The sequence below is a fragment of the Vipera berus genome, assembly GCF_964194415.1.
Source record: "Vipera berus genome assembly, chromosome: 3".
Taxonomy (NCBI): Eukaryota; Metazoa; Chordata; class Lepidosauria; order Squamata; family Viperidae; genus Vipera; species Vipera berus.
In genome coordinates this window covers 120,852,492-120,876,826 of record NC_138204.1, presented here as the reverse complement: position 1 = coordinate 120,876,826, position 24,335 = coordinate 120,852,492, and the positions used below count along the sequence as shown (strand labels likewise).

The 24,335-nt window shown below is 41.3% G+C and overlaps 2 protein-coding genes across 8 annotated transcripts in view; one reads left to right on the top strand and one right to left on the bottom strand.

Moving 5' to 3' along the window:
- LOC308666175 (ankyrin repeat and KH domain-containing protein 1-like) overlaps nt 1–9,769 on the top strand; it is a 117,126-nt gene extending 107,357 nt beyond the window's left edge. For 2 of the 7 annotated variants that reach the window (XM_081324773.1, XM_081324771.1), the window contains exons 31-35: nt 2,063–2,221; nt 3,462–3,662; nt 4,286–4,461; nt 5,316–5,480; nt 9,247–9,769. In XM_081324773.1, the coding sequence (XP_081180899.1) occupies nt 2,063–2,221; nt 3,462–3,662; nt 4,286–4,461; nt 5,316–5,480; nt 9,247–9,306 (761 nt within the window). In that variant the 3' untranslated portion in view covers nt 9,307–9,769. Of the gene's footprint in view, nt 1–2,062; nt 2,237–3,410; nt 3,663–4,285; nt 4,462–5,315; nt 5,481–9,246 lie in introns of all 7 variants that reach the window. The other 5 variants (XM_081324768.1, XM_081324767.1, XM_081324769.1 and 2 more) reach the window with 3 other exon arrangements.
- Nucleotides 9,770–13,162: 3,393 nt separating this feature from the next.
- On the bottom strand, nt 13,163–21,114 carry SRA1 (steroid receptor RNA activator 1). Its single transcript, XM_081323245.1, has 5 exons — nt 20,848–21,114; nt 20,612–20,770; nt 19,454–19,626; nt 18,005–18,113; nt 13,163–17,276 (listed from the first exon to the last, which is right to left on the bottom strand). Exons 1-5 carry the CDS (start codon nt 21,071–21,073, stop codon nt 17,128–17,130), a joined length of 816 nt encoding a protein of 271 aa, XP_081179371.1. The 5' UTR covers nt 21,074–21,114; the 3' UTR covers nt 13,163–17,127.
- Nucleotides 21,115–24,335: the final 3,221 nt, after the last annotated feature.

Genomic DNA, 24,335 nt, shown 5'->3' with positions numbered 1-24,335 from the left:
TTCTTTATCACTATACTACAGCTGTCCGTACAAGAACTACTGTTTCCTTTCATAAAGACCTTTGTTATTGATCTTGTTATATATTCCCTTACGTAAGCTTGCTATCCTCGAATCTGTGATCCTCAGAGATCATGAAAAATAATCGCAAGTTATTTTTTCAATAATTCTGGTTCTTCAACCAGTCTGTGCATTCTCACAAACCTTGTTGCAGTGGTCAATTTGTTATCTTTATCCCACCATATCAGTATTAGGTAAAGGTAAAGGTTCCCCCGCACACGCGTGCTAGTCGTTTCCGACTCTAGGGGCCGGTGCTCATCTCCGTTTCAAAGCCGAAGAGCCAGCGCTTGTCCGAGGACGTCTCCGTGGTCATGTGGCCGGCATGACTAGACGCCAAAGGCGCACGGAACGCTGTTACCTTCCCACCGTAGTGGTCCCTATTTTCCTACTTGCATTTTTTACGTGCTTTCGAACTGCTAGGTTGGCAGAAGCTGGGACGAGTAACAGGCGCTCACTCTGCTACGCGGCACTTGGGATTCAACCCGCCATACTGCCGACCTTCTGATCGACAAGCTCAGCGTCCTAACCCACTGAGCCACCGTGTCCCTATATATCAGTATTAGAACTGAAATAATTGCTATCCCTTAGGATATCCTGCCAGAATCTTAAAACATTCCTCACTATTGGTATGTGCAGCCAAAAAACCTTATATAAACTCATGTTATTTTAGTGGCACAAACTAACCCTTGAGAAAGGACAACAAGAAAACAGGGATTAATGCGTACATCATATCAAAACCGAAGTCCTCTTTGTAGAAAGTTCTCATGATTTCATTCCCTTTCTTTTTGAATCACAGTGAGTACTTCTATAATGCTCACATAATGAAGTGAACATATTCATGTATGAATCAAAGTAAAGACGGCTTATGTACATAACATTCCCCAACTAAGTTTGATGTAACTCATATAAAGTAAAATTGCAGAATTCAAAATCTTTCTAGCATTCGTCTTGTGCTCATTTGCAGGTCATAAATTAAAAAGAACAAATAGCAAACTGTGCTGAAAATTAGCCATTTAGAGATTGTTTCTGGTTTAATATGCAAGCAAAATATATTAAATCACATATTTATTATATTTAGCCCGTTCAGGGACAAGAAGGTGTACTTTTTGAGGTTAATCCCCCTTTCCCAAAGGGCAAACAATAATGACACATTCCTTGCCATTATGCCAAAGCTCACTAGATTACTTTTAGTGATCCTTTGTGAGATTGGAAGTTGAGTTGCAGCCCCTAGCTTCTAAGACAGAGGTCTTCAAACTCGGCCCTTTTATGACTCATGGACTTCAACTCCCAGAATTTCTCAGCCAGGCATGCTGGCTGAGGAATTCTGGGTGTTGAAGTCCATGAGTCATAAAAGGGCCGAGTTTGAAGACCCCTGTTCTAAGATAATGTCTGCTGTACCACAGCTAGAAATGTAATTTTGAGCTGACCTTTCTCCATATGCAGTCTGTAAGATTATTATTTCTGTTAACTTATTAATATATAGACTGAAGAATGTGAATGTTTGCATCAAAGTATTTGCAGTTAGATCTGGCTAATATTGCTGTCTCGCTACGAAGATTAATTTTAAATTGTAAGTTGCATATATCTGTGTTTTCTCAAGATCAATGGTTTTTTTAGATTTTTTACTACAAACTTGATAATGCCAGGTGTTGTTTTTTTTTGTATCTTAACTTGCCATGTACAGTTTTCTATTATATACATATATTTCCTTTTCTATCTTAAATGTAGCTACGAGGGATATAGTATTTTGGTAATAAACGATTCAGAGCAGGATGCTTCTTAATGATCTTTCTAAAAGCTCTTTAAATAATTAAATTTCAGTGAGAGAGAGAGAGATTAAATTTATATGCCACCCATCTCATTCTCTCAATATTTGTTTTGTGTTCTCTGGATATATATTTTTTCCTGAACTTCATGTAAGTTATACAACAGATAACGTATTCTTGTTCCCTGGATTTATTTTCTCAGATATACTTGAACTAATTTTAGATTTTTCCTTCTCTAGATCCATCCAGCAGTTCCTCAGGCTCCTCTTCAACACCTATGGCAGGTTTTTCTGCAAACATTCAAGGAGCACGAGTTTATCTTCAAGGACCTGTTGGGACTCCCAGTTTTAACAGGCAACATTTTTCTCCCCATCCTTGGACAAGTGCTACAAATTCATGTAGGAGCTTTAACGGTTTGTCTAATTCAGCCTACGAGCCTGTTCATATAGCCTTTTTGCTTATTATATGGTTTAGTTTGACTGATGCGGGAAACTGGCAGCTAAAAGAGAGAAGTCTACTAAATAGAATTAAACTGTTACCCTTAAATCTGAACACTGCGTGACAATGAAGGACTAAGATGAAGGATAGTTTCAGTTTTTCCCCTTAGTATTTTCTGCCATGTACAATTTGAAGTACTAAACCGTTCTGTGCAGTAAAATAAGGGATGGTGAATTAGTTTTCTCATACTCCAGTAGTAACTATAAATTTGAAGGAAAAATCCATAGAATTGCACATCACTTTTAGTTTTTAAAAGCTTTAATTATCCTGCAAAAAGAAAAAGAAATAAGTAAATAGACCCTTTATTCTTTCAAAGCAATATTTGAATAACATAAGTCCTTTATTCAAATATTGTCTTTGAAAAAATAAAGGATATGTTTACTTAAATTGTCCTTTTTGCAAGATAAATAAAACTTTAAAAATTAAAAGCGAGGTGCAATTCTATGGATTTTTCCTTCAAATTTATAAGTTTACTACTGAAGCAAACTACAGTGAACTGAACCTCAAGTATCAACACTCTGCAAATATTCTTGTCACTGAAGAACTGTATAATCAGAGATATAATAATTGGTGAATCTGAAGCAATCTCGGCCTTGTCAGGCTCCTCCCTCTTATTCTCCCGTTTTTGCTCAGTTGTTAATCACTGACCAATGACAAGAAAAGGAGAAGTTAAAACCTGATGTCACCAGGCACAATCACGAAGAATTGATGTGAATGCTGACAAGAGAAGGGGTGTCTGTGCTAGCTTGGCCTATAGACCCATCTGCTGCTGGCACTGAAATTAAATCAAATCATGGGCTCCAACGAAAAAGCCATCCACCCCTGAAATAATTCTTACATCTTTATTGCCTAATAAAAGCTGTTTTTAACAATGCATTGCATTGTGGAGACCTGTTCCATCCATTAAACAGCTTGTCCTTATGTCTGCTAAATTAGAATGGAAAGGGTTTTCATTTTTCATTTCTTTGAAAATGCCTCCAGTACTAGCAACAGTTATAAAATACATATCTTTCCCAGAAGGAGAAACTTTTTAACTATTCTAGACAAGCCTTCGTATTTAATAAAGCAAGAGAATTGTTTTTCCATCAGGTGAATCGCCTATTCCATCAGTTTCCTCGGGATCATCTTCTCCTCTTTCAGCTGTATCCGCGTCTTCTAATCTGGGGCAGCCAAAATCAGGGAGCACCAGTCAAGATCGAAAGGTGCCACCGCCTATTGGAACGGAACGACTTGCTAGAATTAGGCAAGGAGGTTCTGTGACCCCTACACCTCTGGGAAGCAATTTCACGGCTCCTGTAGGACACAGTGGCATCTGGTCGTTTGGCGTTAACAATGTTTCAGGTGAGATCATATTTAAGAGGAAGAGAAAACTAATTTGGAGATTAACACAAGTAGTCCTCGACTTACAATCAAAATGGAGGCCAAAATTTATGTTGCTAAATGAAACATTTGATCAGTGAGTTGAAAGTCTCCCCCCCCCATTTTATTATCTTTCTTGCCACGGTTGTTAAGCAAATCACTGCATTTGCACCATTTCTTTCCAAGTATAAAGAGGTGGTAACAAATATTCCATAAGAGAATACAGGAGTGTTCCTCAGATAAAACGAGCTGCTGAGATGGATGAAGAATTGTAAGTGTAAGAAAGTAAGCTTGTTTTAAGAAGTTAGCACACAGCAGAAGATGACACAAGGGAAGAGACTGGGAGATGGAAGGAAAACCACATTTGAATTTTTAGAGACAGGAAAAGAAGGAAGACTTTTTGTTTCTTTGAGGTACAATAAAGAAAGATCTGTCTGCTGATAACTGGGTTTTTTCTTCCTTGACTACTGCCACAAACATTTTCACTAAAGAGACTGGAAGAAGTGGCATTTCTGTTTTTATAATAAGATTACAGAGGAAACCACAAAAGGAATTCCAGGCTTTTGTCCAATTTTTAATAAGTGCTTTTTTTTTTGTCTTTTTAGAAGGCCTGTCCAGTTGGTCCCAGCCTGTAATGGGAAATCATGCAGTACATCAGCAACTCTCTGATCCAGGCACTTTTTCCCAACATCAACCAATGGAGAGAGATGATTCTGGAATAGTGGCTCCCTCCAATATTTTCCAGCAGCCTATGCCAAACAGTTTTGTGGATTTCTCTAAAGTACATTTTCATGTATTTTTCAATGTATTTCAGTGTGTCTTTTCTCACATGCTGCATTTTCTACAAAATTTCTACAATAGAGTTAATAAGTTTCATTTCATTTCCATACTTTCTGTGAGTCATAGTATTTTCAGTGAATTTTTCTATTTCAGACACATGAGTTTCAAAATCCTTGCAGTTACCTAAATAAATTTTAAACTTCTTCTCCAGTCATTACACTTACAGAGATAATACAGTCTCATCCTGTTTCACTCAGAATAGTTGCTAGTAAATCCAGTTTAAAAGGGCAATTAGGTGTTGTCAATGTTATATGAGTTAATTATAAGAAAGGGCAATATTCAAATCCAAAGTAGGCAAGGATGCTCAGGAAAATAGGTGGGCATTGACAGGGAATAACCAAGCATTGCTGTCCTGTCCCCAAAGGTGCTGCAATTCTCCTGAATCTTTTTAAATTATTATTAGAAATAAAATTTTAAGTTGCAAAGAAAGCTTTGGAGCCCTAGTTTAGAGGAAAGAATTTGGGGACAAGCCAAATAAATAGGACTTTATTGAGTTACCACTTTCACATAAATGAAAATAAACTGGCCCTATATGGAAAGGGCATCTCCATCTGAAATAGGTTTAAATTTTACCTTTAAATTGTATGAAAATCTGGGAATTAACAATGCCTTTTTGTATGTTTCCTAGCCTTTTAGAATGTGATAGACCTCTTCCATTGTCTCATTCAGTTGTATTGCAACAAATAGAAAATGCTTTGAAGAGACTTCCATCTTTGTATCTTTACTTATTCTAAATAATAGTAGGCCAGGTTCTGTCCTGTTAAATGTGAATTAATACTCCCTTTCCTGTTCCAGGGCCTACCAATTTCCATGTACGGAGGCACTATAATACCCTCTCATCCTCAGCTTGCTGATGGACCAGGTGGTCCTCTTTTCAATGGACTCCATACTCCAGATCCAGCATGGAATCCCATGATAAAGGTTGTTCAAAATTCAGCTGAATGTACTGAAGCTCAGCAGGTGCAGTAATCATCTTTTAAGTTCAAACTTTGGTCTGAAATAATAAACATTGAACATGAGAGCAGAGATGATTTCTGTTTTCCAAGCTCATGCAAATTAGTATAAATTAATGTGAACTTAGAAAGCCTATGAAAGTTAAGCCTCCCAGATAAGAAACTGGGAGTTCTAGTCCTACTTTAAACACAATGCCAGCTGGGTGACCTTGCGCCACTCCTTCTCTCTCACACTAAGGAAGGAGGCATTGCCAAACCGGTTCTGAAAACTTGTCAAGAAAACTACAGGGACTGGTCCAGGCAGTCACTAAGAATCAAACCTGGCGAAAGAGAGAGAGAGAGCTTAGATCCCTCCAGTGTGATTATTCAGATCAGATTTCTGGATAAATATATTGAAATCCACGTCCTCTTGAAGTCGCACTGAAGGATAACAGCTGGTAGGAACTACTTACAGTGAGGGGAGAAAAAGTATTTGATCCCTTGCTGGTTTTATATGTTTGCCTACTGACAAAGAAATCATCAGTCTATAATTGTAATGGTAGGTTTATTTTAACAGTGAGAGACAGAATAACAACCAAAAAATCCAGAAAAAACGCATTTCAAAAAAGTTATAAATTGATCTGCATTTCAATGAGTGAAATAAGTATTTGATCCCCTATCAGTCAGCAAGATTTCTGGCTCCCAGGTATCTTTTATACAGGTAACGAGCTGAGATTAGGAGTACTCTCTTAGTGAGTGCTTCTAATCTCAGCTTGTTACCTGTATAAAAGACACCTGTCCACAGAAGCAAGCAATCAATCAGATTCCAAACTCTCCACCATGGCCAAGACCAAAGATGTCAAAGACAAGATTGTAGACCTACACAAAGCTGGAATGGGCTACAAGACTCACCAAGCAGCTTGGTAGGAAGGTGACAACGGTGCGATAATTTGCAAATGAAAGAAACACAAAATGACTGTCAGTCTCTCTCGGTCTGGGGCTCCATGCAAGATTTCACCTCGTGGACTTTCAATGATCATGAGAATGGTGAGGAATCAGCCCAAAACTACACGGGAGGATCTAGTCAGTGATCTCAAGTCAGCTGGGACCATAGTCACCAAGAAAATAATTGGTAACACACTATGCTGTGAAGGACTGAAATCCTGCAGTACCCGCAAGGTCCCCCTGCTCAAGAAAGCACACGTACAGGCCCGTCTGAAGTTTGCCAATGAACATCTGAATGATTCAGAGGAGAACTGGGTGAAAGTGTTGTGGTCAGATGAGACCAAAATTGAGCTCCTTGCCATCAACTCTCCATGTTTGGAAGGAGAAGGAATGCAGCCTATGACCCCAAGAACATCATCCCCATCATCAAACATGGAGGTAGAAACATTATGCGTTGGGGGTGTTTTTCTGCTAAGGGGACAGGACAACTTCACCACATCAAAGGGACGATGGACGGGGCCATGTACCATCAAATCTTGGGTGAGAACCTCCTTCCCTCAGCCACGGCATTGAAGATGGGTCGTGGATGGCTGTTTCAGCATAACAGTGACCCAAAACACACAGCCAGGCAACAAACGAGTGGCTCAAGGAAAAGCACATTAAGGTCCTGGAGTGGCCTAGCCATAGAAAATTGTGAAAGGAGCTGAAGGTTCAAGCTGCCAAACGTCAGCTTCGAAACCTTAATGACTTGGAGAGGATCCGCAAAGAGGAGTGGGACAAAATCCCTCCTGAGATGTGTGCAAACCTGGTGCCCAACTACAAGAAACGTCTGACCTCTGTGATTGCCAACAAGGGGTTTGCCACCAAGTAGTAAGTCATGTTTTGCAAAGGGGTCAAATACTTATTTCACTCATTAAAATGCAAATCAATTTATAACTTTGAAATGCGTTTTTCTGGATTTTTTTGTTGTTATTCTGTCTCTCTGTTAAACCTACCATTACAATTATAGACTGATCATTTCTTTGTCAGTAGGCAAACGTACAAAATCAGCAGGTGATCAATTTTTTCCCTCACTGTAAAAATGAAATATTACTTTTATGATGTTTACGTCTCTAAAATCTGGTCACTCTTTATAGTATCGTAGAGGTTGAAGGAACCTTGGAAGTCTTCTAGTCCAGAGGTCTCCAACCTTTCGGCTCGAAGACCGGAGGGAAGGAGAGCAGCTTCAAAATTGGTGTGCACGCACATGAACCTGGGCCCATGCACACTGGTGCGGCACTAGTAGCCCCATTCGCACATGCAGCATTGCTGGTGCCATGCGCATGTGCGAACGGCCACACACACCCCACGGCGGCTAGCAGACCATTTGTGCATGCGCGAACAGGCCGCACAAACCACCCGGGCTAGCCACGCATGCACGAACGGGCTGCGGACACCTATCCCGCGCTAGCATCCCTGTTTGCCCTGTGCGCATGCGTAAATGGGACCTCGGGTGCTACAAGTGGGGGAGAATGCGCACCCACGCATGCGCGCACTGGCCAGCCATTTCCGCAGCCCGGTCCCAGGCCACGGATTATATGGGGACCCCTGTTCTAGTTCAACCTCCTGCCCAAGGTAGGAGTTCTCAAACCATCTGGGACAAATGGTTGTCCAATTTTTTTCTTGAAAGCCTCCAGCAACTGAGCACTCACAACTTCGGGAGGCAAACTGTTCCATTGCTTAATAGTTCTTACTGTCAGGAAATTCCTTCAGATTTCCAAATTGGTTCTTCCCCGACAAACTTTCACCCATTGCTTCTTGTCCTACTCAAGTGCTGTGGAGAATAAATCAACCCTCTTTCTTGCTGAGCTGTTCAAGTATCGGAAGGCTGTTATCATGGCTCTCCTTAGCCTTGTCTTCATTAAGCTAAAAATACCTAGTTCCTTTACTCATTTCTCATAGGATTTATCCTCCAGACCCCTTATCGTCTTTTTTTGAACTTCTCTGCACTTTTCCTACAGCCTCAATGTCTTTTTTGTAGTGTGCTGACCAGATCTGGATGCAGTACTCCAATATGGCCTCAGATGTGATACAGAGTGGTACTATCGCTTTCCGTATTCTTGATGACCTCTGTTGATGCAGCCTAGAAGTGCATTAGCTTTTTTGACAGCTGCAGCACACTGCTGATTCATACTTAGGCAGTGCTGCATCAGGACACATAGATCCCTCTCATAGGCTCTACTGTTGAGCCAGGTACTGCCTTATCCTGTACCTGTGCATTTGGTTTTTCCTGCCTAAGTGCAAGACCTTACTTACCTTGCCACTGAATTGCATCTTGCTGGATAGGGCCCAATACGCAAGTCTGTCACGATCCTTCTGCATCTTGAGTTGATCTTCAAAAGTGTTAACAGTTCCCCCAGCTTTGGGTCATATGCAGCTTGATTAATTTCCCCTTCTGTTCCTTCATCTGGATCATTTATGAAAATGTGGGAAGAGTACTGGGCCTGACAGAACCTTGAGAATCCGTACCGCATGCTTCCCTACATTCAGATGTGGGTTGTTGTTGTTTTTGAGAACCTCATGCTGAGTGCAGTTGATCAGCCAACCGCAGATCTTAGTGTAGTATTGTCTATCCCACATTGTTCTATCTTGCCAAGAAGTAGGCTGTGTTCTTTTTCAACTGTCTTACTGAAATTTTAACTATGCTGTATTCATAGCATTTCCTTGGAATTTTGAATTGGAATCAAGCTTAATTAGTTAGGTGCTTAGGTTTTGGACCTTCTAAATGTAATTTTCTTTCGATCTTTACTGTCTTGTTCCAAGTATTCCATGAAATTAATACCCTGTTTTATGTTGTTTTCCCATTGTAGATTTGGCCTGGTACCTGGGCACCTCACATTGGAAACATGCACCTCAAATATGTCAACTAATCTAGGAGGGCCTATATTTCCTTTTCTTTTACTTTTTTTAAAACTTTGTTTGGAGAAGTCTCTGACCTTGGAAGAACTTGGGATTTTTTTTTAATGTGCCTAACTAAACTATTTTTTCCACTGTGGGCTGTTACAAGAAACTTGTTAGCCCATTGTTATAAGAACAAATTGAGTTACCTATTCAGCTGATTCTGTTCTCCAGTTAGTTTAGCCATTTTGAACTCAAATCGGATAAAGCTAGTGCTTTTGGCTAAACACTACTGAATGCTCCTTGTATGCAACAGAGAACTAGATGATTACATGATTTCAACCTTTTAGGGTGGTAAATACATGTATAATTGTTTACATACTTAAAAGGAAAAATGTTGAGTAAATTTCATGTCGTATAGTGGCTCTACTTTATGTAGCCTGTATTAATGTGAAATATTTACCTGAATATTCAATAAAAAGATGAACATTACAAGATTTTGTCTACTAATCTTAATAATATATTAATTTTAATGCTAATGTCCAGTGGTATTGCATTTGAATCTGAGAATTAAAACATTTTACTCTCTTGCCTGGATAAGTCAATATAATATCTGCAGATTTCTTAAAAGTTTTCCTCAATTCATCACTGTTAATTCTATTTACAATTCTTGGATCTTGCTAAATGGGGCCATCAAATTGAACTGAGTGAAATATATGCAGACATTCCTGTTTGTTCAAGAGCATGTATAAAACAGGTGCTGAGAACATTGAAAAATTTCAGATTAAGGTGCCTTTGAAATGAAGTAAAATAATCATTTTAAAATATTTCTTATATTCATCTTTTTAAAAAGCTCAACCAGTTTTATTACATGTAGACCATTACAGTGTTTATACAGACATGATACAATCCACTTTACAGTGAATTCCATGTAGCTGCAAGACTGCCATGGCAAAAAGCCACACTGTTAGATTTCGAGAATAAGATAATAAAAAACATTGTTGTACTCAACACAATTTAAAAGATAAACACATCTAAAGCATCTGATCCTGCACAGGGAAACAGAGTCAATCTAAACTTTAATCTGAACTGGCAGTATAAACTGCGCAACAGTACCTTCTATGGATCATTGCCATTCAGTTCAAAAAAATCTGTGGGGTGTGACTGCAAATGTTTTGATTAGAATCTTTTTTAATCATGACAATGCCACACACAAACTATTATGGGGGTTATGTCCTTCTGAAATTTCATGTAGCCACCTTGAAGGTTTTCCTAGGTTGTCAGGGCATGCACATGCATATGCAAAAAAAATGGAATAAGTAGCAAAGTCCAGGCAGGAGACAACTGCAGTCTTCTGTGCATTCATAGCTGCAGAATAAGAATGGCCAACATGTCTGACTTTAGGATCCTTTATTGTTCCCCGTTGGCCATGCTGTTTAGAGCTGCTGAGAATTTTAATTTCAAAATAATGGTGCTTATGCCAGAAGATAGACCAAGGTCATTTGATGACTGTTGTACTGCAGTAAAAATTAGAAAAGTTTCTATGCTAAGGGGCAGAATTATAAATAAGGATCTCTTCCTTCGTTTTTAATTCTGAAACAGTAGGTTTTTAATCCATAAAAGCAGCTTGGAGATAAAAAGTGGTTTGATTGCCCTAATGAATTACGTGTACTTGGAGAAAGTATAGCTCTGCCAATTCTGGACCTCACAGCTTCATTCAGAACCATAAATCATGGGGATTTATAGTACTTATACTGAACGGGTTCATTCATCCATGACAGAAATAAATCACTGTCTCACAGCTGTAAAGAGACTAGATGGGCAAAACAAACAAATTTAATTCTTGTAGAGTAAAAGTATTGGTGGTGGTAATATTGCTTGATTTGGGAATTAGATATGCTACCCTTGAGCATTCTTCTTGGAGATACAAGTGATAATATGTTGCAAGGGAGTATCATGATAAAACAGTTTCTGAACATTATTGATTTTCTAATTACCTCAGGTGAAATTATGGTAACATGGCCTATGTACAATGATTGGTGAAAATAGTGCACCCAGACTGCTGATGCTGCTTAAGGATATTTAAAGGCTTAAAACAATTTAAAATTTGGATCCTTTAAAAATCATTTTCTAACCTAACTTTTTGCCTATGTGTCTCACATCACCTAGGAACTATATCAGATCCTAAAAACTACACTACAATATCTGCATTCACGATGAATATCCGTCATATGTGAATTAAATAGATATATATATATATCTCCTGTGAATCATGAAGGAAATCTGAAACTGAACTAAAATCAGAAACCACAGAAAATATTTATAAGCAAGTAACAGCTTATAGAAGAACCAGGGACCTGCATGTTTGGGATTGGGATTGTCCCAATAACGTACCATGTTAATTGGATAAAGTGCTGGCGGATTATCTGGACCCCTACCAATCGGGTTTCAGGCCCGGGTACAGCACGGAGACGGCATTGGTCGCTCTGGTGAATGATCTCTGGAGGGCTCGGGACAGGGGATATTCCTCTGTCCTAGTCCTATTAGACCTCTCGGCGGCTTTCGATACCATCGACCATGGTATCTTGCTGCGGCGTCTTAGGGGATTGGGAGTGGGAGGCACAGTTCTTCAGTGGTTCTCCTATCTCCTGGGACGCTCGCAGTCGGTGTTGGCAGGGGGGCAGAGATCGGCCCCTAGGTCTCTCGTTTGTGGAGTTCCTCAGGGGTCGGTTCTCTCGCCTCTCCTGTTCAACATCTATATGAAACCGCTGGGTGAGATCATTCGTGGTTTTGGAGTTGGGTATCATCAATATGCCGATGATACCCAACTTTTCTTTTCGACCCCAAACCACCCCAGTGATGCCCTCGCTGTGATGTCCCGTTGCCTGGAGGCGGTTCGGGTCTGGATGGGGAGGAACAGACTTCAACTCAACCCTGACAAGACTGAGTGGCTGTGCATTCCGGCATCCCGGGACATTCAAAACGTTCCATCTCTTTCTATGGGGGGTGAGCTCTTACCCCCCGTGGATAGGGCTCGCAACTTGGGAGTCCTCCTAGATTCACGGCTTACCCTGGAAGATCATATAGTGGCCGTGACTAGGGGGGCTTTCGCCCAGGTTCGCCTGGTGCGCCAGTTGCGGCCCTATCTGGACCGGGACGCCCTGTGCACGGTCACTCATGCGCTCGTGACCTCTCGCCTTGACTACTGTAATGCTCTCTACATGGGGCTTCCCTTGAAGACCACTCGGAGGCTCCAACTGGTACAGAATGCGGCCGCGAGAGTTGTCTTGGGAGTTTCCCGGTACTCCCATGTTACACCTTTGCTCCGCGACCTGCATTGGTTACCAGTTGTCTTCCGGGTGAGGTTCAAGGTCTTGGTTATGATCTTTAAGTCCTTACATGGCATGGGTCCGGGTTACCTCGGGGACCACCTGCTGCTGGCATCAACTCCCCTCCGCCCTGTGCGTTCCCACAGAGAGGGCCTCCTCAGGGTGCCTCCAGTCAGGGAATGCCGACTGGCGGCCCCCAGGGGGAGAGCCTTCTCTGTGGGTGCCCCGGCTTTGTGGAACCAACTGCCGGTGGAGCTCCGGATGGCATCAGACCTCCGAACTTTCCGTCGTGGCCTGAAGACCCATTTATTTGAATTAGCTGGTCTGGCCTGACGGGGGATTTGGGTTTTAAATTGTTGTTTTAGAATTGTATTACTGTTTTTAACTGGGCATTGATTTAATCTTTTTTTTAACTTTTGTATTGTATTGTATTGTTATTTATATATGCCCTGTGAACCGCCCTGAGTCCCTAGGGAGAAGGGCGGTATACAAATCAAATAAAACTAAAAACTAAACTAAACTAAACAAGAGGACTGATTAAAAAAATGGTTAAAGTAAATCCTGGAGACCTGGAGAAGAAAACCAATGCGCTGCACTGCGGTATAGTAATAGTAGTGCTGCTACAGCCACTACTAAATCATTTTTTTCAAAAAAGTCATGGGCTTTTCTGTATGTGAACTAATGCTAAGAATTTGTGAATGAGTGACATGCCAGCTGATTGAGGACAGTAAATGTCTTAACGTCACCAGAAAAAGAACTTAGGTAATTTCAGACTAATCAATCCGACATCCGTATCTAGACTGATTTGAGAGCTCATAGCTCTACAATAACTGGAAACAGTACAGAGCTAGCTGTTGCCAATCAACTCTTTTTGACAGTGGAGTCAATTATGGGGTACAATTCAGCTATTCAAGCAAAAGCTGGAAAGCCATCTGTCACTGAATTTAATTTGAATTCCTGCATCAATAGAAGTTCTGTCTTTCAAATATGAGCCAGGGAATAATAGATTGAGCAAGGTAGAATGAGATGATAAAAAAAAACTAACGTATATATTAGAACAACAATGTAACAGTTTGAAACAGTGATGCAGAAGGTTCAGCATGGAAAGTAAGTTGCATCAGTAAGGTTACCTTACGTGACAAGCCTTAGCTAAAGATTGGCTTCACCCATTCTGCAACACTTACCATTTCACAAGTACCCCAACTGAGGCAACAAACTGCCTTCCCTAACTGGCATTCTCCTTGAATGTCCATAGTGGGATCCTGAATGCACTGCCAGTTGCCAGCAACCCCATGATGATTTCCCTGGAGTGGGAATCGGCTAACAAGAAAAGGGAGAATTCCAAGCATGAAACAAAAGATTCTAAAAAGCAAAAAGAGGAGCATAAATTGCCATTGCTCAACTTCAGGTCTGGTACCGCTGTTGGTTCCAATACCAGGCCTTTATCAATCAGAAGTGGCTGCAGCATTGGCTCCAGTGTCAGCCTGTCATTCAGTCCTTCATTTATCATGATATCAGATATGAATGTTGCCAAATCTTCATTAACTTGTGGCAGCTCACAGCACACCAGAATATAGTAAAAACATCCAGAGAAGAATAAAATACTAAAATGTAATAATTATTGTGGCTAACAATAAAACTAGGCCATCGCAATCGTGCCCCAAAGACTCCTCCGCAAAAACCCAGTCTTTAAAATCTTACAGAAAACCAGCCTACTTTTTAGAGATAGGCTGTGCCATATTGTAAGTGCCGTGATGGAAAAGCCACTCTCAACACACTCCCAAATCAGAGGCACATGCTATTACAAGCAGTGTCTCCTCGGATAAACTCCCTTCAGCTAAATCTAGACAGGTAACTACTTACAGTTCTTATAGAATCGCAGAGCTGGAAGGGACCTTGCAGATGTTCTAGTCCAGAGGTCCCCAACCTTTTGGACACCAGGGACCGGTTACGTGGAGAGAGGTTTTTCCACGGACTGGAGGGGCCTTGGTTTTGTGTGCTGCCTGCATCCCACGGATGGGGCTTTCCTTGTTTGTGAGGACCAGTTGCTGGCATGATGCAGACCGGTACTGGTCCATGGACCGGGGGTTGGGGACCCCTCTTCTACTCCAATTACCGTACCTGGTCAAACCAGGTATCTTTATTCCATCCTGGGCAAAATGGCTGTCAGTCTTTTCTTAAAAATCTCCAGCAATCGTGTCCACACAACTCCAGGAAGCAATTGGTTCCATCGGTTAATTGTTCTCGCTGTCAGAAAATTTCTCTTTAGTTCTAAATTGGATCTCCTTTTAAGGAATTTCCACCCATTACCTCTTGTCATTCCCTGAGGTGCTTTGGAAAATAAGGGCCCCATATTAGTTTGTCTGGCATGATCAATTTTTAACAAACTTATGCTGGGCTCTAGTGATTGTCCATTTCTAGGTGCTCACAAATCTACTTGATTATTTTTTCCAGGTATTGATATCAGGCTAAATTGTATCTAGTTTCCTGGATCCACTTTTTTCCCCCCTTCCTTCTTGAAGACTTGGAACTACATCAACTCTTTTGCAGACCTCTGGCAGTTCCCCCATGCTACAGGAGCTCTGAAAGGTTTTGTTCAGAGGTTCCATTGGCAGCTCTTTCTGTACCCTGGGATGTCATTAAGTGAAGGACACCCAGGAATCAAAGAAGCCACATGGAGGCAATTCTGTCAGGGGTTTGAATCGCTTTCTGTTGCCAAGGGCTTACCATGTCCTCGGAAAAACTGCTTATTAGATGTTTAGGAAAATCCCCAAGTGCCCTCACCTAACAACTAAATCGTGCAGAAGTCTCAGGTGGCAGTTAATGTTAATTAGATCAAGTAGTAATAATGACCACAGTAACTGACTAGATAAACAATGATCTGACTCTGAAGGGCACTATAACTCCTAGGCAAGCATGAGTATATAACTGCATGAAAGTCGTTGAGCACAGATTACTTGAGACAAGCCAATGGAGGCCAAGACTGGAGTATTGCTAGAGAAGCATAACTGAAAAACGTATCTATAAATCAAGAAGAATCCAAGAAATCAATCGTCTTAAGGATGGCAGAAATCCATTTTCATTATTACAAATTTATCATACCTTCCAACCGCAGATATATATTTGAACTACAAAACATAGTATTAACACCTGGCTAGAAAGAACATGAAAGATACTACCAGCTATAACAAGAAAAACCAACAGTAGCCGTGCATTTACTGATAAATAATTGGCATAAAATTACATTTATAGAGGCATGAGTGAAAAGAGAAATTATTGAAATTTATAAACATTGGAACAAACTGCACAAGAATCTGAAGGTTAAAAAGAATCTGGTTTCCAACTTTACGTTACACCAAAAAAATTTTTTTTAAAAACTAATTAATTAACCAAGAAGGAGGGTGTTTCGAAAAAGGCCAATAAAAGCTATCTCCTTTACAACTTCTTTGAATCAGATCAATTACAAATTCACCATGACAACCCAAACAAACTAGCTTTTCAAAATTCCAATGACACAGCCTAATTAGAAATTATCTTGATCATAAATGCAAGACATACACACATACACCCAAGCACACTGACTTCTCTGAAACTTTCATAGTGTAACAAACATTGATACATGCTACTATTTTATCCACATATTAAAAACTACATGCCAAATCCAGGAAAAATCACAACTTCAAAAATGTTGAATGCTGGCAGAGCAAAAAGCTGTCAACAGCATCCCTCCATTAAAAGCCCCAGAGAATGCAAGTAGTAACGAGGCCATCAAGCCCCACCCACTGTTCTACGCAGGGAAATTACTCAGGTTTACTAAACTTCTTTCATGAATTTCTTTGCTGCCATTTAAACCTGTTTCCAGATATTTTATAAAATAGTAGGGCAAACAGCAATTATTCCTGTTCCTATCAGCTACAAAAGAAAAGAGATCAGAGGCAACCAGTTAAATCAATAAAATGAAAAATACAGTTTTACTACAACCATTTAAAACGAATAGGAATCAAGTCTTGCAATAAAATAATTTTCTTAAAATTTATCTTAACATCTGATCCTGATTTTAGTAACAGAAAACAGTTTTTGTACAACAGGCACACTTTAGAGAACAGAGGTGGAGTGAATTCTGCAGGCAAACATGGAACACACTTGTCAAGAAAAAATAAACAGGAAGACTTTACAGTAGCTATATTAACAACTCTTTAAATTTAACACCAGTATGGCACTTAGGATTCACTATACAATTTAAAAGTATCTGCAAAATTGCTATTTTTAATTTGTCATCTTCTTCAAAAAGTTTTTTTAAATTTATCAGAAAAATTCTCATGATGATATGATCAAGTTGGAAAATGCAACTTTAATTAGACAGCTGTTAAGGAAATAAAATTATTCCTCTGATGGTTAGGAAATCAAATCTCCCTGGACCAGGCTGCCTTGCAGACAGGGTCCATTTTCATATTGGCCAGTTCCTGGGCTCAGGCAAATCTTTTAAGCATACAGATCCAAACAGGTTGACTCCTTGCTTATGTTCTACTGCAGTGGATCTTCTCCAGGCAAATTCTTTGTTTCAGCAATAAGCCTTTTGACTCCCACCATCCACTGGCTTACTTCAGCAACATGGTCCACCATTAGGGAGCGATGAATCTCATCAGCTACATCCCAATGCTGACTCTTGAGCTCTGAAAAAAATAAGACAGCATCCCAAATCTTATACAGTTACTTCCAATCTATAAAATATAACCATAAAGATCAATTGGCTCAAATGCCTCCCAAATAACTAGATAAGATCAGCCAATTCCCTCAAGTAATTATACCTGCCCTGCAGGTGTTTCCTGGCCACTCTCTCCCCCAAAAGGATTGGGTCAACTAAAACAGGATCTCTTAACAGTAACTGAGGAGACCGAATAAGAGTAGAAAAAAATAGTGACATTTCCCTGCTCTTTTGGCCACAAAAAGGCTAACTAAGGCTCTTACCCAACTTCACTTGTATTCACTTCAGTGGCCTTCTGAAGCCACAAGAGATATATAGTCTGAGCCAATTGTACTGTTGCCCTTCAATTCCAAATAGTGCAAAGTTGTCCAAGAGCTTGAGGGACAACCCCAAATTCTCTCTAAAACCCAAAAGAGAACCTGAGGCAGAACCATGAAATAGGTTCTGCTTCCAGAATAATCCAAGAGTAGCTAAAAATACAACAGGAAAAATGATCCTAGTCAACTACTCTCCAGCAGCGTTATACGCTGCTAAGAAAACTGCTTTGGTTTAAGTATCCGAGTTCCCTCAGATGGAATTTTGCCAATTCTATCAAAGCAGTATTTCTGCTACCTCTAGCACATAACACAGCTGAGGATGAAGATTACAAACAGAAACCACCACTGTGATATAGCAGGCCATAGACGTATTCCTTACCTTCTGTTAGAATTCCCATCCTTTTTCTTACAGGGGAAGACAATTTGCCTTGTGTCCACATTTCCTGCAGAATTACCAAGCGTTTATGGATATCATCACAAACCTGTTTCTGAAAACAGAAGCCAATTCTTATTATCAGGTATCTCTTTTGGGGATCATATTTACAAATTCTAGCCACAGCAGAAGGCCATTCTCGTGGTCCTTTCCTAAGATGCGGGAAAAGCAAAGCATTCAATAATGCTATGATCAGACCAAATCAACAAACCCTGGAATCATTTGCCTACATACTTGTTTATCCTCTCAGCTAATTCCATTCCTATCCTCCTGATGTAGAATCAGTCCTTAAAGCTTATCTATAAAGACTTTATGACAAGAATTGAATTAAAACATTGTAAAGATCTATAGGGACGCGGTGGCTCAGTGGGTTAGGACGCTGAGCTTGTCGATCAGAAGGTCGGCAGTTTGGCGGGTCGAATCCCGAGTGCTGCGTAACAGTAAGCGCCTGTTACTCGTCCCAGCTTCTGCCAACCTAGCAGTTCGAAAGCACGTAAAAATGCAAGTAGAAAAATAGGGACCACTACGGTGGGAAGGTAACAGCATTCCATGCGCCTTTGGCATCTAGTCATGCCGGCCACATGACCACAGAGACGTCCTTGGACAAGCGCTGCCTCTTCGGCTTTGAAACGGAGATGAGCACTGGCCCCTAGAGTTGGAAACGACTAGCACGCATGTGCGGGGGAACCTTTACCTTTACCTTTAAAGATCTAAAAAAAATTATATTGCATGCTATATTTTAAGCCTGCTGTCCCAAGTTTTGAGGAGATGTGGGTTTCTTTAGAATTTTGTAAAAGTGTTGTGGAACTTAAAAAAAAAAGACTGCCAGAATGCATGCAGCAAGTAAAAAAAAAACATCCAAAAAACTTCTTCCCACAGCATCTCTTGACACCTTACTTTTCCTCAAGGTAGTAGACTTCTATATAGAAAATGGCCCGTTTCTTGCTAGCATATTATTCCAGAACCTGTAAACTCCAAATAGACAACTCCATAATCAAATAGATTACTTTTTATGTTACAATAGGTAGAAAAGGCTCTCTGTCAAGCTGCAAATACTAATTTTCTGGAAGACTGATATTCCAATATAACCTCCTCTACGGTTATATAAATGAATGTTGGTTTTGCCTGAATTGCAATAATCCCATTTAAAGATGAAACTCACAACATCATCATTGATATTGCAAACTTTGGGTTACAAGAAGAGGGAAAACATTATTTGAATAGGAGAACAACTAGAGACATCTTTAGATTAGCTCTCCAATGACAGGGAATGAAATGGAGGTGGCATGAGGACCTCTGCTTTAAAAACAGTTACAGAGACAATAAGTCAGACATGAGGATGAGACACGATTTCATTCTACAGTAAAATCCTGGAAAAGCTGGTAGCTCTCTCACCTGCACACAGCTCCTACAGTTGTTCAGAGCCTCATGCAAGGAAGAAAGCACATCCTCTATTTCATATTCCTTGTCAGCCTTTACAACAGATGGTGTTGTGGCATCTTCTCTCTGAAAAGAGGTTTGTGGTCCAGGAGGAGGCAGGTTCACAGACTGTGGGACAAGCAATCCGACTGAGAGAACAAACACAGATCATGTTAAGAGAAAGATGTGTACAGCATTAATCCATTTTAGTGCACAGAGATAAAATTGGGCCTTAAATTAAAAATCTGGCAGATCAATTAAGCATAGTTGCTTCGGAAATACTAACCCCTTAGAACCAGTTACCCCAATTTTGGCTATTCTTGCGAACTGCACATAAATGGGGCTCGTTGCCTTGGAAGAGTGAGGAAGATTCTCAGGGATGACTCACACCCTGGACGGTATCTCTTTACTCTCCTACCATCCGGTAGGAGATATAGGAATATAGCCAGCTGTACCAACAGGCTGAAAAATAGCTTTTATCCGTGGGCTGTTAGGCTTTTAAATGGGACATAATCTTATGCAGAATTGACTTGGGAGGCCGGTGTGTGGTGTAGTTGGTTCACATAGTGTGGTGGGATGGAGGGTTTGTTGTCACTGTGTGTTGGGGGGAGAGAGCACAGGGGGAGGCTCACCTAATCTCAATGTACACATGTTGTACTTTGACAATAAAGGTTTATTATTATTATTATAAATACATTGGAATGGAAACATCAGGGCTGTTACACTAGATTAGGAAATAAGAAAATAATCTCGGAAGAGGCACTGCTGCCACGAAAACTCTATGAACATGTTCATGGAGTTGCAAAGGCTTAAGTTTCCAGCGTGATCCAGCAGTCCGAAACCAAGAATCAGAACCAAAATAAGGAGAATGGAGAAAAGCAATCTGCTCTCTCCAGGCACAGAGAGAGAGAGAGAGAGAGAGAGAGAGAGAGAGAGAGAGAGGGAGGGAGGGAGGGAGGGAGGGAGGGAGGGTGGGAGAGAGAGAGATAATAAAATAAAATAATAAAATAAAATAATAAAATAAAATAAAATAAAATAAAATAAATAAATAAATAAAATAAAATAAAATAAAATAAAATAATAAAATAAAATAATAATAAAATAAAATAAAATAATTTTCAAACCGTTCCCAACCTGGGCTAGAGGCAATGGTGGGGTGCGACGCCGCTTCGGGCTCCTTTCCTTCTCTTGCCGCCGCCACTCTTCTCCGGGTCAAGCCGCTGGAAAGAGCCGGACGCTGCTGCAGCCCGTAGGAGAACTGCGGGGGATCGTTCCAGCCGCGCTGCTGGTTCCCTGCAAAAGAAACCGACGATCAGCCGCTACCCTCGCGCAACAAGAACACGCCACCTTTTCTCCGCCACGTAGCTCACCGGGCTTGACATAGAGGTCCGCCATCACCGCACTTCCGCCCGGCGCGATTGCCTGGACCGGAGAAAGGGTATCCCACAGGCCATTTCCCGTCGTCCGTTGTGACGTGACGGCCCTGTCAGACTGTGGGCGGAGCTCCCGGAGGAGGAGGAGAGGGGGCGTGGCCCTGCCGTCCGACTCGGAGGACGCTGACGCTCCGTGACGGTAGATACGTCTGAAATGGGGCATTCCTGGTCAGGTGGCTCTTGCGTACTTGAAGGTCGCCGGCGGATCCTTTGAGGGGCGGCGGCCGCGTTTGGAGGAAAAGACGGGCCGAGAAAAGGCTTTCATCCATTTCGATCCGCTTTTCTTATAAAATGCGGAACTTGATATCAACAGTAAAACAAATAAGCGTTTGTTACACTGTTACATGAGTATCGTAAGCCGGCCAGCGTTACAAATCTCCGCTTTGTGCCAAATAAGTATGGGATGGGGATGGTGGTAGGGTGACACTCATACTTACATTGGCACAAGATTAAGAATTAATGCGAAGGGGGAGGCAGCAGAATAGGGTCCCTGCAGTGGCTCCCAAAAAGGAGAGCATATGAAGAAAAACATAAGAAGAATGGCTGCAGGACTTGGGTTTGGTTAGTCTAAAGTAGGGGCCTTCAAACTTGGCCCTTTTATGACTTGTGGACTTCAACTCCCAGAATTCCTCAGCCAAGCATGCTGGCTGAGGAATTCTGGGAGTTGAAGTCCACAAGTCATAAAAGGGCCAAGTTTGAAGACCCTGGTCTAAAGAAAACAAGAAATAGGGGTGACGTGATAGCAGTATTCCAGTATTTGAAGGGCTGCCGCAAAGAAGAGGGCGTCAAATTATTCTCCAAAGCACCAGAGGGCAGGACAAGAAACAAATGGTTGGGAACTGATCAAAGAGAGAAGCAACCTGGAATTAAGGAGAAACTTCCTAACGGTGAGGACAATTAACCAGTGGAACAGCTTGCCTCCAGAAATCTTGGGCGCTCCATCACTGGAAGTTTTTAAGAAGAGACTGACTTGTCTGAAATGATATAGGTTCTCCTGCTTTGAGCAAGGGGCTGGACCAGAAGACCTCCAAGGTCCCTTCCAGCTCTATTCTCTTCAGAGAGCTTTCAACACGTGAAAGTCTAGAAACCAGAGCAAAAGTTCTGTTAGTGCAGGGATAGGCAACCTTGGCTCTTTTATGCCTCGTGGACTTCAACTCCCAGAATTCCTGAGCCAGCCATGCTGAGGGGAAAGGGAGAGGTTTCCAAGCTGAGCCATGCTGGCTCAGGAATTCTGGGAGTTGAAGTCCACGAGTCATAAAAGAGCCAAGGTTGCCTACCCCTGTTAGTGGAAAAAATGTATAATGTCCAATATAAATTTAATAAACCAAATAAACCAATTCTGTGCCAATTCTTTTCAGATGTTTGATCTCACCTTCTGTGAACTCTCAATCAGATGTGCACGTACCCCAAAATTCCTCACAGCCATTTTTTGCCTCAGTGCATAACCACTGACTGCCCATTTTCAAGGGTTGTTTCCTTCCTTAGCTCTTAGTTTAGTGCAGGGGTAGGCAACCTTAGCTCTTTTATGACTCGTGGACTTCAACTCCCAGAATTCCTGAGCCAGCACAGCTGGCTCAGGAATGCTGGGAATTGAAGTCCACGAGTCATAAAAGAGGCAAGGTTGCCTATCCCTGGTTTAAGTGCATCCATGTTGCGATGTCCAACTGAGGTTAGCCAGTGTGCAAGCCAAGCTATTAATATTTCTTAAATTGCACACAGTGAGCCCTAGGACTCCCACTCTGAGTCTAGCAGTGCAAAATATTTTGTTTTACTGGGCAGCATCATTTGTGAGTCACAGTCAGGGCCTGGGGTTTGGAGACCTCTTTTCTGCTACCTCTTCAGTAAAGGCATGTCCCTCCCCCATGGATTTTGCAAGAAGGTATGCATGCAAAGGCCTTAGTGCCACAGAGCAAAAAGTAGCCTGGGAGCTTTACGTGGAGGTAGGTGAAGGGATAGCCTCAGTGTGATTCTGAAGTGTGTGTGTGTGTGTGTGTGTGTGTGTTTGTGTGCAATTCAAACATCCTGGACAAATTTCCCTCCCGCCAGACAGAAATCCAAGGTGTTCAGGACTTGCTGTGCCAACCATTCTCAAATGCCATCCTCCATAAATACATTCCACTGGCTAATTACAGTACAAATAAGGCAAGAAAGAAAACCTTACAATGAATTTCTGCGCTCCCCCCATAGTCTTTCCAGTTGTCTTCTGAGGCTTCACATGGGACCAATGGATCCAGGAGTCCTCCCTTTCTCTGCATCTTTCACAGGCATCTGGTTGATGTAAGACCCAGGAAGATCTGTTCCACTCTGGTTGCATGGTGACTTTCTAGTGGATGGCTGGATTCAAACCCAATTCCATGGCTGGAATGAATGGAGGGTCTTCTCTGGAAGCAGTGTCCGGGTCTATCTTTCCAAAGGTCGCTGAGTCATCTGTGCAGAGCTGAAAGATACGAGAACAGGGTCTCCTCCCCACTTTGTGGGTGACTCTCCCAGGAGAAGCACTGTTGGTCAGACATAGGCATGGAGAACAAAGGATAAGAAATGGAGAAGTGGAATGGGGGGAGGAATTCCTAAAAACTAGCTTCTTCAGGTTTCTGCTTGAGGCTGTTTTCCTATAGCAAGAAGACTGGGGCTGCTTTCTCCCTTTAAGAAGATGTCTCTCCTCTTCTCCTTCAGGGGAAATATTCTATTCTGCTTTTTTTTAATATTAAGAATAAAGTCTATTTTATTCTGGAGAGGGTGGGGTGGCTTCCTACACCAGCTATAGCACTCTTTTGAGCATTCAGTACTAAAGTGCCTTAGGCATTTCTGTTACCAGAAGTTTGGAAAACCAGTTCCAACTATTTATAGGATGAAATTTGCTTGATTTTGTGCCTATTTATATTCCATTTGTGAAATGTTGGTCTCTTTGCAAAGACTATAATTGACCTTTAAAGGATCTTTCATACAATGCTACCCTAGGGTACCCAAGACTCTTCTAAGGTCTATAGGGACCATGACAGAAAGTTAAAAGGAGATCTACATATTTATCAGCTTAGATATCCAGAATAACAAAGTTGGAGGGGACCTTGGAGGTTTTTTTAGTCAAACCCCCTACACAAGCAAGAAACCCTATACCATTCCGGACAGACTGTTGTCCAATCTCTTCTTAAAAACATCTAGTGATGGAGCACCCACAACCTCTGAAGACAAGCCCTTTCACTGATTAATTGTTGTCATTGTCAGGAAATTTCTCCTTAGTTCTAGGTTGGATCTCTCCTTGATTGGTTTCCACCTATTACTTTTTGTCTTGCCCTCAGGTGCTTTGGAGAATAGGCAGTCCTTCTATGTGACAACCTCTCCAATAGTGAAAGATTGCTATCATGTCATCCCTAGTTCTTCTCTTCATTAGACTAAATATACCAGTTGCTGCAACTGTTCATCATATG